Source organism: Sus scrofa, chromosome 7, assembly GCF_000003025.6.
Source record: "Sus scrofa isolate TJ Tabasco breed Duroc chromosome 7, Sscrofa11.1, whole genome shotgun sequence".
In the NCBI taxonomy this organism is placed as follows: Eukaryota; Metazoa; Chordata; class Mammalia; order Artiodactyla; family Suidae; genus Sus; species Sus scrofa.
This window is the reverse complement of record NC_010449.5, coordinates 112917087-112932449: the sequence shown is the minus strand read 5'-3', so window position 1 is coordinate 112932449 and position 15363 is coordinate 112917087. Positions and strand designations below refer to the sequence as shown.

Below are 15363 nucleotides of genomic sequence, written 5' to 3'. Positions count from 1 at the left end.
GTCTTTCGACTCTGGAACCTGAGCTGTTCACCACACGTGCACCGCCTGCAGTTAAAGCTGCACAAACATGCTGCCTGAGCAGGGCCCCGGCAGAGCCGTGCACCCCAGCCTCCCATAAAGCCAGTCCGTTATCCTGCGGCGTGAGCGTCGGCCACCAGGTGGGGCTGTGGAGGAAGAAATAGCGGAGATTCCGGGATCCAATTTAATTCTAAATCAGAAATTCGGTGAATCGGTTCTGTTTCTGTATGACACAGTCTAAAAGACCAGTCGTCCACTCTGATAAGACTATAATTTAAAGTAGAGGATACGTAAGCTATCTAAAAGGACATAATAGTTCTTGGTGTGGAGGGGTTGGGGGTATGAAAAAGAGGTATTTTCATTGGTGTTAAGCTCCTCCTACCAAAAGAGGTTATTTTCGGATGTACAAGAGAGACTCTCAGTGCAGCCGGCCAGGAAAGTATTGTTCCCAAGGTCTTTGAACAGGAACAAGAGCAGCATGTGTGCCGCATCGTCAGGGAGTCGGTCATTCAAATGGAGCAGTCAGATAAGCCAGGTCCCTAAATTAGTAAACATTCTTACTTCATAATTTAACACACTGAAATTGAAAAATAGTCTCAGTCATTGGCTCCTTGAGCTGTATGTAATTCTCTTCACGTGCTGAGTAAGTAAAGCTTGGGCAGCCAGATGCCTCTGAATTAATTAAATTGAGGCAGAGCATAAATGATTCACTGAGTCCTGGTTCCGGTCTTGCTGTGGCTCTAGTTTCCATCTTTCCTGGGCTGCACGGGATTCCAATTTCCTAAGTACATGGAACTAATCTAGGGTCGTGTGTGATTTTTATTCATTTCATTTATATGTGTGTTTTTTTTTTCTCCTTTCTCTCTTGGGTTATCCCGGGGGTAACGATTTAGCAGCTCAGCGCAAAAAGAGTCCCTTTTTGAGAAGCAAAAGCAAAGACAAAGACAAGTCTCCAGCGGCCCACCCGGCTCTCTCTAAACGCCTGCGGTTCTGGTCTTCCCCTGACATCCCATCCTCTCCTCTCGAGCCTCTCCCTTTTCCAGAAATGGGAGACTTCTAATCCTTTCCCTTTAGCATGTGTCTTCATCGTGTACCCTCCTCCATCTCTGAAACTCAAACGAGAAAGAAAAAAAAATCAAAAAACAAAAAAAACAAACAGTACCTAAAGGCCAGACGACCCTAGCGGACCCCTCCTCCTGACCCCATTCCAAGCCAGACTTAAAGTAGCCAGCGTGGATTCTGATTTCCAAAGAGAAGATGAGTTGTCACACCCTCTGGACCGTTTTCTCCAGCACAGCACAGTTGTAAGGGAGCCTCGGGACATCCGTGCACAGGTCCTTGGGCCAGGATGTCGGTGCTGAGTAAGTCCAGTGGCCGTGTGCTGCCCCCCTCTCACACCTGCAGGCTTATGTCACGCCCGCGTGCAAAGCAGAACTGGTCAGTTGTCGCTATGCTTCCTAAAACGTACAGCCTCTGTCGAGGGAGGTTCGTTGCTGTTGTTGTTTTTGAAGACTTGTTTTTCAGCAGCTAAATTTAAAACCACTGCCCTTTCTCCTTCTCTCTGTCAGAGCTCCACATTGTTGGCTTTTGCCCATGAGGCCCTTTTCAGGGCCGTTCTGTGTTTTGAAGGATTTATTGCTCCATTCAAGCCCTTTGACTAATTGCATCAATATTGCCCAGGCAGAGTCCAGCCCAGAATGAAGTTTTAGATCTGGGCTGTGGTCCTCTGACATCTCGGATGCTGACGTGAAAGCAGCAGTGGACAAAAGACATCAGCACGCCAGTCGTGCCCAGAGCAGGGGAAAGGCTGGTCGATAGAGGCCTTTAGCTACTGCGGTTTTTTTCTGTCACCAGTCATTCGTGTACCATCTTCATGATTTTGGCTACATCCTGATAGCGCCTGTCTGATTGCTGACATGTTTCTCCTTGAATTGACTCACCATTTCCACTTTCACTTATTTGAAAAGGCAGGATCATTATTGCCTGTACTGTAAATGGAAAACCAGTACCATAAAAAACAAGGTAACTCCAGAAAAGAATACCTAAGCATTAAGGGGTTGAAGTCAGCTGACACGGCGCTGGCTTCACCTTGAGAGCCCTGGGCTGCTGTGGTCCTGGCCCCCTGAGGCCTGTCCTCCAAGCATGCTGTGGGAACCGCGCTGTTTCTCTGCTGTACGTTCTAACGGCTTGGTCATCTCCGCCTCCCCTCTGCTCCTCATGTTAACCTCACCTGCTGGATGTCTGTCCCGTTCATCCCACCAGACTTGAATCTTGCTTCTCATCAAGGTTACCTTTCAGAAATCCAAATTTTACCTGGATTTCAAGTCCTAAGGTTTGCGCGCTCAAAGCGTCCCAGTGAGTCCACCCCTTGAGGGGGCAGGCGGGTCAGGTGTTCTCGGTCCTTGGAAGAGGGTGGAGAGGCGCCGAGGTCCTGACAGTGGACGTGGCGCTGGGTCTGCAGCCTCGAGATGCTGGGAGTGAGACATGGTGTGAAACATCCTTGTCTCGATGCTGAGAGGAGCTCCACCTGCAGTAATTTTTGTCTTCTATTTAGAGAGCCCAGCCCCTTTCCTCCTATTAAGTAGAGACTTTTTGAAAAAATGTTTTTATATGGGCTTTTGTTTAACTTTGACAAGGGTTTGTCTTCGTGGTAGAAAATGTAGAGATTGCAGAAGAGCACAGGATGCGAGGTGAAAATCCTTGCAGTCGTCTCGCCATGTAGAGATTAAGGGCTTCTGACTGTTAAGATAACAGTAAGTTTTGTCAGGTTGTCAGTGAGGCCAGTTGGCCAGACATGTCCTGGGCCTTCAGGACTTGGGCCTCAGGTCCGAGGGATCCTGAGCAGACATCCGCCAGGATCTTTTAAAAGCGAGGATTTGAGTTATATACGGGGATGATACATGGCAGGTGTGCCCTGTCGTTAGTATGGACTTTTACCAACATTTTGTGGCTCCTCTGGAGGGCTTCCTTTATCTTCTCCCGGCCTTTCAGGGCTCGCAGGATGGCCCATCACTGGAGCCAGGGCCGCCAGCCTCTCGCGGCCTCTGACGCAGGCCTGTCGCCAGGGCCCTCCTGTTTAAACCACAGCCCGGGAAGCGGGCGGCTCAGCTTTTGTCCCTGTGGTCTGTGTGCCCTGCTGCCCCTGCTTCTAGGCTTCTGCGTGGTAGCCCAGCCTGAGCATAGGATTCTGCAGCCCCGTTTCTCAATGTCCTTCTCTGCCCCAGGCCCTGGGGACCTAAAGCCAAAGCGAGGGTCCCCGCACAGAGGCAGCCTTGACCGCAAGGACGCCTCTGCCGACCCAGCCGTGAAGCTCTGGCCCGTGGAGCTGGGCCCCCGGCCCTGTTCGACCTCAGCCATCAACACAACCCCTTCCAGCTCCACCCCCATCTCCCGGCACCCAGGCCGCACCAAAGGTGAGTCGTGGGTCCTTCCAGAACCAAGAAGGCTGAGCATCTGGGGCTCAGGGTCCTTCCTAAAGACCGCAGGCTCTCGGGGGTTAGGCGGGGTCTCAGGCTGAGAAGTGGTTGAGCTGTGGGCAGACAAGCTCTGGTGTCACAGACACGGGTTCAGACCTCGGCCCTGCCAGTAGCCGGGTGGGTGACTCTGGGCAGACAACTTCACCACCTAGAGGCCTGACTCCAAGCCGCTAGTGGGAACGCCCCAGGCCCCACTCCCACACCACCGTTGGGGACTTGGCAGCATCAGGCAGCTCCAGAAGGGAGGTGAGCCAGAGTTTGCACTAAAGCAGACAGCCTTCCTCAGCCCAGCTTGGGAGAGAGGTCTGGAGGTTTAGTCCCTGGGGAGGACACAGGAGCGGGAGGGTCTCTGAACTGGAGGGTGGTTTCTAAGTGGAGGACAAGTGTCTCAAATGGAAAACAAGGGGGCTGGGGGGAAGGATTTACAAACCCAAGGTCTCCCAGGTTGCCGGTAGCCGTGCACATCTCTTTAGATGTGAGATGAAGACATTCTTGGAGTCACCTGATTAGCTTAAGAAATTCCCAGCTCCGTCAGATCATGGCAGGCGAAGCCCGTGGATCCCGAGGAAAGTGTCCAGAAGCAGAAGCCAAAACCAGTGTGAGAGGCAGACAAGAGCATGGCGATAAAAGCTAGACGATGCCTGTCATTCATGTGGTCAGGAGATAAACAGAGCTGTTCTGCCCGTGAGACAAGAACAGGTGCTACAAAAAGAGCCGATGGGGGTGGGGGGAGCACTTGGAAATGTAAAATATACAAACAGGACAAGATAAAGCCCAAAGCTTTAATTTTTTATAATTAATTTTTGCATAATTTAAAATATGCCAACAGAACGGACATTCCCTTGATAATTCAGAGATACGAAACTATCCAAAACCTAAAAGTGATTGCCTCTAGGAGGTTAGAAATTGAAGACCAAGAAGTGGTTATTATTTGTCATAACACCACCGTCTTGGCTCTTGAAACCAGGGTAGGTACAACCTTGGGCTGACAAGCAAAGTGAAGACGGGCAGGGTCCCCTGCCTTTGTCCCACTGCTTACACATGGGAAACACTTCCCTGGGGAGAAGGTGAGTGGAGTGGGCGCAGGGCAGCTGGGCAGTTCTCCCCACTGCTGGCTGGATGCTGCCAGTGCCGTCACTTGTGCCGGCTGTCGGCGCAGCTGCGCCGTGTGCTGGCCGGGACAGGCGTGCTCTGAGCTGGGCATGGCAGGGTGTCTGTTGTCCACAGTCCTCAGTCGCCCCTGGGTTCTGGGCTCTGGGGTGCAGCCAGGAACACCTTCTCCTCTTCTGCAGTCCCCGAGGTCTCTGTGGGTCAAGGTCCAGCCCCCCAGGCTCACCCACAGGCTGTCTGAGCCCGGATCCCATCCTGAACCAGAGCCCAAGCCTCCCTGGCCATTCAAATGCTTGCATGAGGGTTCATCCCACTGTAAGCAGCACTGTCCTCAACAGTTCCCCGGCAGCCCAGTCCTCGTGGTCTGGGCATTTACTGCCCGCCCGCCAGTGTATAACCACCTTCAAAATGGAAACCCTGGCGTTCCTGTTATGCTCAGCGGTAGGTAATGAACCCATCTTGTATCCATGAGGACTCGGGTTCGATCCCTGGCCTCGTTCACTGGGTTAAGGATCCAGCACTGCCTTGAGCTATAGATCATAGATGTGGCTCGGATCCCATAGTGCTGTTGTGGCTGTGGTGTAGACCAGCAGCTACAGCTCTGATTGACCCCTAGCCTGGGAACTTCCATATGCCACAGATGTGGCCTGAAAAAGAAAAAAAAAAAAGAAAAGGAAGTCTCCCTTAGAGTTGGCATTTCTTGAGGTAAATCTAAATCCTTTTAGAGCAGAATTTATAAGATCCAGGCACTACCCGAGATGTCAGTACTTCTAGACCCTGTCAGTAAAGAAAGGACACAGAGATACGATGAGCTCATGTCAGTATTTCCAATTCAGATTTAACATTTCAGGGATTTTTTTCTTTGATTTTGCACTCATTCTACTTTTCTTACACAGAGGCCTTGTCTTCTGAAACATTTACTTATTTTTCCAAAGATACGCCATAACGGTTAAAAAATTATAATACCAATACTGCCACTAACAATACAATCACTGTATGATGTTTGCTTTCTTTGTAGTTATGAGATTATATCTCACTAAGGATGCACAGAAGTTTACATTCAGAGTTTACTGGAATTTTTTTTTTCTTGTGTGATTATGTTAGCAATTTGATAGACCGTAAGGTTTATTTGGTTTTGTTTTTCAGTTTTAGAGTTTTTCTTTTTAAATTAATCCTGTGCTTTTTAATACATAAAATATTTACATGATGTAAAAGCTAAGTTGGAGTTCCCATTGTGGCTCAGCAGGTTAAGAGCCCAGCTAGTATCCATGAGGATGTGATGTGGGTTTGATCCCTGGCCCTACTCAGTGGTTAAGGATCCAGCATTGCTGTGAGCTGTGGTGTAGCCCGGCAGCTACGTCTCTGATTCAACCCATAGCCTGGGAACCCATGTGCCGCAGGTGTAGCCGCAAAAAGAAATTTAAAAAAAAAAAAAAGCTAAATCATGTAAAAGGGCATACTTAGATTTTCTAAGTCTCACATCTCTCCCTTTCCCCCCCACTCCAAAATCACCCTGTGGATAACCCCCCTCCCTTTTTTTTTTTAGTTGTTTGTTTGTTTATTTGTTTTGTTTTGTTTTTGAGCAAGGCCAGGGATGGAACCTGTGTCCTCGTGGTTGCTAGTCAGATTCGTTTTTGCTGAGCCACGATGGGAACTCCTTTTTCTTAGTTTCTTACATATACCTTCAGTGCTTCTTTTTGTAAAAAAAAAATTATACGCACCTTGATTTTTTTTTTTATTTAGCCATGTATCATGGAGACCGTTCTCATTTATTTCTGTGGGCCCATAGTAATTAAAATGGTATTAGAGTCAACCAGCCAGTCCTCAGACTTGATTCCTTGATGTCGGTTTACCAGGTCAAAGGACCCATACAAATATACTTTTCCTAAATAAGATTTCATCTTTTTTTTTAAGTTTTCCAGAAAAGTCGGATAATTAGCCAGGTTTAACCACCAGCCATCTACTTATCAGTAGCCACACTTGCATTGTTGCAGTCAAAGCAGCAGGTTTTAATTAACCCTCTGCTTGGGGTGAGGCGCTCGGGGGGACACACAGCTCGTCCTCTCCTGCCTGCACTGAGCTAAGGAGCCTTGCCCTCATCTCCTCACGGAGACAGTTAACCTGCAGAGGAAGCAGTTGGATCTGCCTAAGTTTGGGCATATCTCACCACCAGCATTTTTCCAATAGGAATGGGGGGCGGGGAGCGGAGACCCTGTCGTCATTTTGGAGGGGACCTGGGGTCCGCTGTCAGAGAGAAGCTGGCAGGTGTGGGGCACAGGCATTTGAGTCCTTCTCAGGGAAAGGGCAGTTGACAGTGGCCTGTAGATTCCCGACCTGTTTCTGTTTAGGAGCCGCTGGTGCCCAGGGAGTCAGCCTCATGCTCAGGTTCTTTCCTCCTGCCACCTGGAGATGGTGTGGCCCTCACACCAGAATCACTGGCACGGCCTGACCTGGGAGGTTGGCAGGGGCTCCCCAGGGCCCTGAACACTCAGCTCCTCTTGCTGTGTTGTCCTGAGGTCCGATCGCTGCTTTGGTCTTCCCGTCCCGGTCACCGCCCCGGCCGAAATGGGGTTTAAAGTCAAAGCAAACTAGGAGCCGGGAGTGCGAGAGCTGTGCCAGCAGGAGAAATAGGGGCGGGGGTGGAAGAGGCTCGGCCCACACTCCACTCCCTCGCTCCCCGGAGCTGGACGCTGCCATGACTCGGGCCAGGCCAGGTTCAGAGGTGGCCGCCTGGCAGCGGGCCCCAGTTTCCCTGTGGCTGTTCCAGAACCCAACTCATCAGCCTTCTCTTCGCCACAGGCTATAATTCCGACGACAGCCTCTGCGAGCCGTCCCTGGAGCTCGAGTTCGCTCACCATAGGCAGTACGGTGAGTGGTCAGCGCGACGGACCTGGACTCTCGACTTGCTCCCAGTTTCCTTCCTGCCAGGCCCTGGGTGGATAGTCCAGCACACAAAACAAGTGAAAGTGGAGTTGTTGTGCCGAGTGGGAATGGGGCCCACAGTTCCTCCAAGCTCCTTCCTTGCCCTCCCCAGCAGCCTGTGCATGTGACTTCTGCTTACATACCTCCAGTGACGGGGAAGTCACTTCTTATCAAACATCCCACTACTAGAGGCTTTATCGCCCCTTGTTTTAAAGCACCCTCCTATATATGCCAGGAAGTTCTGGTGACCCCACAGGGAGCATTGATTATGGAAAGATTTCTGACTGTCTTCACTTGGATTTTAGTTGCCCAGGGGAGCTCCGAGCTGTATTTCATCTTAGAAATTGTTAGAAGCACTTGCCGTTTGATTTAGGCATATTGTGCATTTCTGCCAACGGGAAACTGGGAATTATACCAACCTTCTCAAAAATTAAAAGTGGCTTTGTGTTGTTTTAAGTTTTTGCAAGACAAAAACCCTAAAGGGGTAGGAAGATAATTAAAAAAAGAAAAACTCAGAAAGTTTACATTGGCTTCAGTTTCCTTCCGAAGTGCTACGTGTAGGAGCTGGCATCATCTCCTCCCCTATCTGTTGTCTAAAAAGATTTAGGATACAAACGCAGAGATTTCCAACTTAGATGCGTAAAGACCCTCTCTGCAATGAAATGGTTTGACACAAGGGAGCCCTTTTGGCTTGATGTTGAATGATAGACATCACAGCAGGAGGGATCTCCTGCCTGCAGCCTTTGCTAAACCTGAGCAGCCGGCTTTCTGCTTGTCAGCTGACCAAAAGGGTTTTCTTCTTAAGTATTTTGATGCCTTGAGCTTCTCTTAGCTAGGAAAAAGAAGGGAAAGATTTTTTTCTTTTCATCCTTTTAGGGCCGCGTCCATGGCATCTGGGGGTTCTCAGGCTAGAGGTCCAGTCAGACCCACAGCTGGTGGCCTGCAACAGCCACAGCAACGTGGGATCCAAGCCTCATCTGCAACCTACACACTACAGCTCACAGGGACACGGGATCCTTAACCCATTGAGCGAGGCCAAGGATCGAACCCGCATCCTCAAGGACACTAGTCAGGTTCATAACCCACTGAGCCACAGTGGGAACTCCAGGAAAGGAGTTTTTGATGCATTACTTAGATAAAAGTGCCTTGGGGCCCTTTGATTTATATATCATGATTTTCTTTTAGTGAAATTTATTTCCTTTTTAAAGAGAGATGTGCATTTTTTAAAATTTTCAACTATTCCTTTCTCAGAAGACTTATTCTGCTTTTTTACCATACACGAAAACCATGTGCTTTTTGGCTCGTCCCCAACCCCGTTAGCTAACAAGCGTTTTCCAGATGCCTGCTATTTGCAGAGAACACGCCCAGCACTTGGGAACCGAGTGCCCTAAAGACCCAGTCAAACAAGAGCAAGCTTGCTTTGGGGGCGGGGGGTGGTCGGCAGTGCGTCCCCTGTTCCCAGTGCAGTCAGCCCAACACCAGCTGTGTGCTAGGAGGATGCAGAGATGACAGGGACACAGTCCCTGTCCCCCAGGGGCTGCTGGTCCGGCAGGACAAACACTGATATGGGGCTGGTGAGGCCCATGCTGCTGGGCTGGCGGAGGAGACAGGGAGAGGTGGGCCTGGAAGGCACCACCTGCCCTTCGCATGGGGCGGGGGTCACCCTTCCTGTGCCTGATGCTCACCCTCTGAGCTGCTGCAGACACGCTCCCTGGGTGCACACGGCAGCCAGGAGGGCTAGTTCCCTCCAGTGCTTCTTCGCCTAAAGGTCAGTTTTTCCCTTTGAGGCAGATGTGAGTTTAAGACGCATGAGTGGGAGGACAGCAAACAGCCAGGGAAAGCCAGCGTGCCCTCTCCTCCTGAGGGTCCAGCTCCCACTCCCAGGACCAGGGAACCCAAGCCTCCCTGCACCCAGGCACTTGCTCCCTGCACACACGTGCACATACTGCCGCTTCCTGGCTCCGCCCTGACCAAGCCACACTGTTTTCATGAATGTTCCAGAAGCTCTGTGCAGTGACGGGTTGGACACCTCTACCCTTGGCTTAGCCAGAGCAGCCCCTTTCTTTTTTGGTCAACCTTTTGAGTTCTGCATGAGATTTCCATCATGAACAAACTTGTTTTAAGCTACAGCCTTAGATCTAATTTTAAAAAAATACTGCAGGCCGCCCTTCCTGGCGGCACCTGGCTTAACTTCAGCACAGTTGTTTTGTTCCATGATTTTTCTCAGTCATTGCCCTTTAGGTTAAATGTTGATGTTTCTTTTCAGTGTCCAGGCCAGGGAGCTTGGAGAGCAGTAGAAATGCATCCAGCGACAGCTCACCTCTTAACCTGAAAGGTAAGCTGACCTTTCCTTCCGGGCACTTTTCAGTGTAAGTGGATCTTTGGCTCTGAGCTTATATTTGTAATTTTAGAAAGACAATTACTGGAGTTCCCTGGTGGCTCAGAGGGTCAAGGGTTAAGTGTTTTCACTGCTGTGTCTCTGGTTACAGCTGTGGCCTGGGTTCCATCCCTGGCCCGGCAGTTTCCCCATACTGCAGCCGTGGCCAAAAAAAAAAAAAAACCCAAAATACAGTTATCAGGATCGTGCACGCATTCTTCATTGGTGTTCCTAGGCCACATCACACAGTTTCAATGAGTACAGGCCGAGAGTTCACATGGATTGGGATTCAAATCCCTTCACCCCCACGGCAGGCCCTGGGCACCCGGGCGAGTCACCCATCCTCTGAATCCAAGTTACTTCATCCTTAGAATGGGGACTGAAAAGTAGTTTCGTTCCCCTGTGGTCAGGAACAGAGCGGATAGATGGCTTTGCTTCTTTTATGTTCTCTTAAATTCATTTTATGGTACAGAATACAGTCTGTCTTAATGAATAAATCTGGAAAGAACTTTGCCGTCCCGAGGCCATAAAACTTGTGTACTTCTTAGCGTCCACATGACCAGCCTCTAAAGGCCACCTGGCTTGTAGCAGGTGCTGAACCAGCAACCCCCGCGCGTGTGAATGGACAGGCTCATGAGCGCGGTGCCTTACAGCTGTTACTGATTTAAACTTAAGCAAAGCTTTCCGCCCTTATCTCAAGTTATTTTGTTCTGAATGCTAAGCACTGGAGGGTGGGTCCTGAACCTCCAAAATCCCAGCCTGGGAGAAGAGCGTCCTGGGTGCTCGGGTGGGGTCCTTTGTGTGTTAAGTGAGCCCACCAGAGGTGGGAGGCGGGGAGAGAAGGCTTAACATGTGTTTCTCTGTGTCGCCCGTCCTGACCCCAGGTTCCTCCGACCAGCTCCACCGCAGGTCCGAGAGCTTCAGCAGTGAAGACCTGATCCCCAGCAGGGACACGGTCCCTGCCAGCACCCCGGGGCGCCCCGCCCTTGGCCGCCATGAGTACCCCCCACCCCGGAACGGGCCTCTCCCCCAGGAGGGTGTCCAGAAGAGGGGTGCTGCCCTGCCCCACGGCGGGGTGCGGCCCTGCTCCGCCTCCCCAAGTAGCGAGATGGTCACCCTGGAGGAGTTCCTGGAGGAGAGCAACCGGGGCTCCCCATCCCCCGTGAGTGGCCCGTAGCAGCAAAGTCACTGGAAGGGATGGGGCAGGGGTGGCGCAGCCTCGGGGCTGGGCTGCTTGGACGGGGAGGGATACCCGGTGGCTGGCACATCCCCAGGCCTCCCAGGCATTTTCTCCACCTGTGAAGCCAGCGGGCAGAACTTGGTGCCAGTGCGGAGGGCGGGGATGGGGTGCACCCGCTGCTGGCCAGGAGCCACTTGCAGGGTTAGGATCTCACGCTGGGTTTTGTATCAGAGCTCTGAGTACCCACTGCCCCTGAGCTGTCACCAGCAGAAGGCAGCGAGTTTTTTCTATAAAGGGCCAGCTAATAAATATTTTAGGCTTCCGAGGCCAGGCGGTTTCTCTTGCAACTCCTCAGCTCTGCCACTTCAGCGGGAAAGCAGCCACAGACTGAGAACCGCTGAGAGCCGCCCCCCAGCCCCTCCTATTTGCTCAAGGCGCCCAGCCTCACTATCCCCACATCCCCGACACCCCCACCCTCTCCCGAGCAGGCCTCCCCTCCCTGAGTGCTGTGCTAAGGGGCGGTGGGGAGGGGGACAGTGAGGTGGGCTCCCTGAGTGCCCTCCTGCAAGTAGGTGTCAAAGAAGTTCGAAGTGTGCAGAAAAGAGCCAGGGTGCAGAAAACAGCTCCCCCCCCCCGTGTCAGCCCTAGGTTCTAGGTGTCTGACCTCCATGACTTCAGTTTTCTTACCGATTAAAGGTTATTTTAATACACCCTTAAATAACTTTTCGAGGTTGCTTTCAGAATTAAATGAGTTTTCTGCCACCACGCCCCTGGTTCCTAGCACAGTGGCATGAGGGGAGCTCTCAGTAAATGGTTCCTGTCCATCTCGATATTGATGGCACAGGACCTTACTGTCCACACACTCGAGAGTGTGGCTTCAAGCTAGTGTGAAACAGCAGGTTGCACCTCTGTCAAGTTGAGCATCCAGATGTTTTCTGGGACTAGGAGTTGTTGGCAGGTGGTTCCTGAGCTGCTGACTCATCCTGCAGCCTGACAGGTCGAGGCAGGCTGGGGTCTGATTACAGCAGCTCTCAGCCCCTGACTTTCATCTCCAGCGTGAACTTGCTTCGCTTCCCCTTGTTGCCTCATCAGCCTCTGGAGAAACCTCCGATTGACTCCAGGCTGGGAGGTGCTGGCAGGAGGCTGGAGTTACCAGAGCAGGTTCCTAGAGCTTGGTCCCCAGGGGGTCAGCGGTGGACACCAGTTTCCCGGGGTTTGGGGTGGCAGCCGGGTGGTGGGAGGCAGCCGCTGGAGCGGGTACAGTCTAGAGGGCTGAGCCGCCTTCCTGTTCTCCTGGACGGTCGGCCTCTCTGGTTCCCACCGCCCCCGCCTGCCCCTGTGCCTGCCTCTCTGCTTTCTTCCATCAGGAGAAAGGTCTGAGGGCCAGTGAGGTCCTGAGTGTGGTTGGTTCCTCTTGCTCTCTCTGGCCCGCAGTAAAGCCTTTGCAGTGTGTCTGAGCGAGGAGGGCCGTCCCCAAGGTCCAGTCCTGCCAGTCCGCACGTTGCCACCTGCTCTGCTTGGCGGAAAGATGGGAAACAGAGGGCAGCAGTTGGCCTGACTGCTTTATAACGTGGAAGGGACTTGTGCAGAGTCATTTTCTCTCTAGATCCACTTTCTTGCTTGTCAAATCGGGGGGGGGGGGGCCCTCTCCCTGGTAATCTGTGAACAGCCCCGCTCCCCTCCTCCCCATCCTGACCGGGGCATTGTGTGCAGCAGGGATGTTAGGCCTTCAAGTGGCCGGGCGGGGAGCTTCGGTCCTGGCCCTGCAGGCTGCACAGAGTCACCCTGGGTGGAAGGGGGCTCTCCAGACCCCTGGCTCCCACTCAGGCCTTCCTCTCTCCTCTCTAGGATGCTCCCAGTTGCCGGGATGACCTGCTGAGCGACTACTTCAGAAAGGCCGGTGAGCTCTCGGGCATCGGCGGCCAGCCAGGCCCACCTGCCAGGAAAGAAGGGGCCAGAATGCCCACCAGCCTTGTGGCCCCCACCGTTAAGGTGGCCGTCGCCACCTCTGAGGGGAAGCTGCTGAAGCCCGGGCAGTACGTGAAGCCAAACTTCAGACCTGCTGAGGCCGAGGCCCCGCCCAGTGCCCCCCAGAGGCCAGTGCAGCCCCCCCAGAGCCTGTCCCTGGGCAGGCCCCGGCAGGCCACCATGCCCCCCGCTGCCCACGCCCCTGCCAGCCGGAGCGCATCCCTGAGCCGGGCCTTCAGCCTGGCCTCCGCCGACCTCCTCCGGGCCAGCGGGCCGGAGGCCTGCAAACAGGAGCCAGGGGGCCCCGACTCCTCGGGGGGCAGAGAGACAGGTGGCCACGGCTTGCAGAGCCCCGGCTCCCACAGCCTGGCCCGGGAGCGGACCCCACTTGTGGGAAAGGCTGGTGGCTCCTGCCAGGGCCCCAGCCCCCGGAGCCGGCCACTGGACGTGAGGCGCTTCTCCCTGGCCCCCCCGAAGGAAGAGAGGCTGGCTCCCCTGCAGCAGTCGGCCACGGCCCCAGCCCTTGCGGCTGGAAGCGGCAGCAGCAGCTCCCAGCTCCAGCACTTCCCACCTGCTGCGGCCCTGGCCGCCAGGACTAAGCCCCCAGCACCTTCCCACCTGGGGGAGGCAGCCGCCATCGTCCCTGTCCGGACGGGGCTCAGCCCCTCGGAGGGGGACGGGGCCCCGGGGCAGGGCCCCAGCGAGGGCCTCCCCGCCAAGGGCTCAAGCAGGCCTCCCGACCTGGCCCCCCACGGCAGCCGGGCCCCCGAGGACTACAGTCGTGGGAGCAGCACCAAGAGCACGCCAGCGTCCCCTGAGCCCGGGGACCAGAATACGGTGTGGTACGAGTACGGCTGTGTGTGACTTGGTCCCGGACCCGAGGCTCCTGAACCGAAAAACTACTGACGCACCTTCCCCCCTGCGCCTGTGGTGCCAGGAAAGGGTTTTAGGAGGAAAGGGTTCCCGTGCATTTCTTCTGTGTTGTTATTACTTCACTGTGCCAAGCCCTGGGAGGACTGCACCCCCCACTGGGTACCTGTCTCTGCATCTCTAGCCTCCGGCAGCTGGCATCTTCTGAACAAATCCACTTTGGCATGGGGACACTCAGAACTGACCCCAAAGCAGACACTATATGAGTGCACCCCTGTAGAACACTCATTTGCAACTTGCTGACCTCCATTGAAACACGCGTGAATGTGGGCGTGGGCAACCACACACACACACACACACTCTCACACTCACACAGGGCTGAGTCCCAGTGGGTCTGAAAACTACTCCCTTCCCAAAAGCCATTTGATCCTAGCAGCCCAGCCTGGCCAAACGACAAAGGTCTCGAGGGCCTTGGGCGGACCCCAGAGGCAGGCTCCCTGTTGAGAGCCGGGAGCGCTGCCGCGCCACTGCTGGGGTCCCGAGCACTTCCCTACACCCCAGAGCCAAGGTGGCCTCCAGGCAGGGGCCTCTGCCTAGGGCGTTTGCCTCCCCAACCCCGCAGCTGCCCCTCCTGGGCTCTGCACGGAGGGCTCCCGACGCCAGTCGGACCCCTGCCTTCAGTGGCTCCCTTGTTTGGAAACACTGGATCTGCTGGGCCGGGGGGAGGGGCAGAGAGGAGCCCCCGGCCCAGCGAGTATACATAGTGTACAGAGGGGAGGCGTGTGCGGGGCGAGGTGCACGCTCCGTTTGTGACGTGGCTGCAGCGCCCCCACCTCCCTGTCTCAGGCGAGATGTTGATTTATTATTTCTGAGTAACTGCTCATGGTAGAAACCAAATTTCTTTTAATATATTACATATGTATGTACACACTCATGTGAAATATATGTACTTCGAGGGGGTCTATTTATGTTCCATTGGGAGTTATTCTTTCTTCTCCAGAATCTCACCTGCTGCTTTGTGTATTTGGTCAGATTCCTGGCACGTTTCGTTTCCTGTGGTTTAGTAAAGGTGCTTCTCCTGGGATGTACTAAACCTGGTGACTTTGTTTGTGGTTTTTTTAAGGGGCTTTTTTCGGGGGCGGGGGAGGTTTCCTTTTGATTTAATACACTGAGGAAGAAGTGGAAATGTTAGGACCCCTTTTAGGATTTAGCCACTCCTTCTGGAACTCAAGGATGGGATTATAGGATTGTAATAAAAGGACAGGAAGAGTACTGGTGTTCCATGCACACGTTAAGGCAGCACTGATGAGGCTGTGGGGCTCGGGGGTCCCTGCCTCAGCACCCACCCCGGGGGTCCACAGCTCTCTTGGCCGCGAGGTCCGAAGATGTGCGGGGCGAGCTTTTCTCTTTACAACAGCTTTTTTCTAGACTTGGATTTATTT

The 15363-nt window shown here is 53.4% G+C and overlaps 1 protein-coding gene across 1 annotated transcript in view; it reads left to right on the top strand.

The window, feature by feature from the left end:
* Positions 1–15014, top strand: part of CCDC88C (coiled-coil domain containing 88C) — a 113007-nt gene extending 97993 nt beyond the window's left edge. The window contains exons 27-31 of the mRNA XM_021100083.1: positions 3243–3431; positions 7404–7472; positions 9793–9861; positions 10788–11065; positions 12932–15014. Of these exons, the coding sequence (XP_020955742.1) occupies positions 3243–3431; positions 7404–7472; positions 9793–9861; positions 10788–11065; positions 12932–13915 (1589 nt within the window). The 3' untranslated portion in view covers positions 13916–15014. The remainder of the gene's footprint in view (positions 1–3242; positions 3432–7403; positions 7473–9792; positions 9862–10787; positions 11066–12931) is intronic.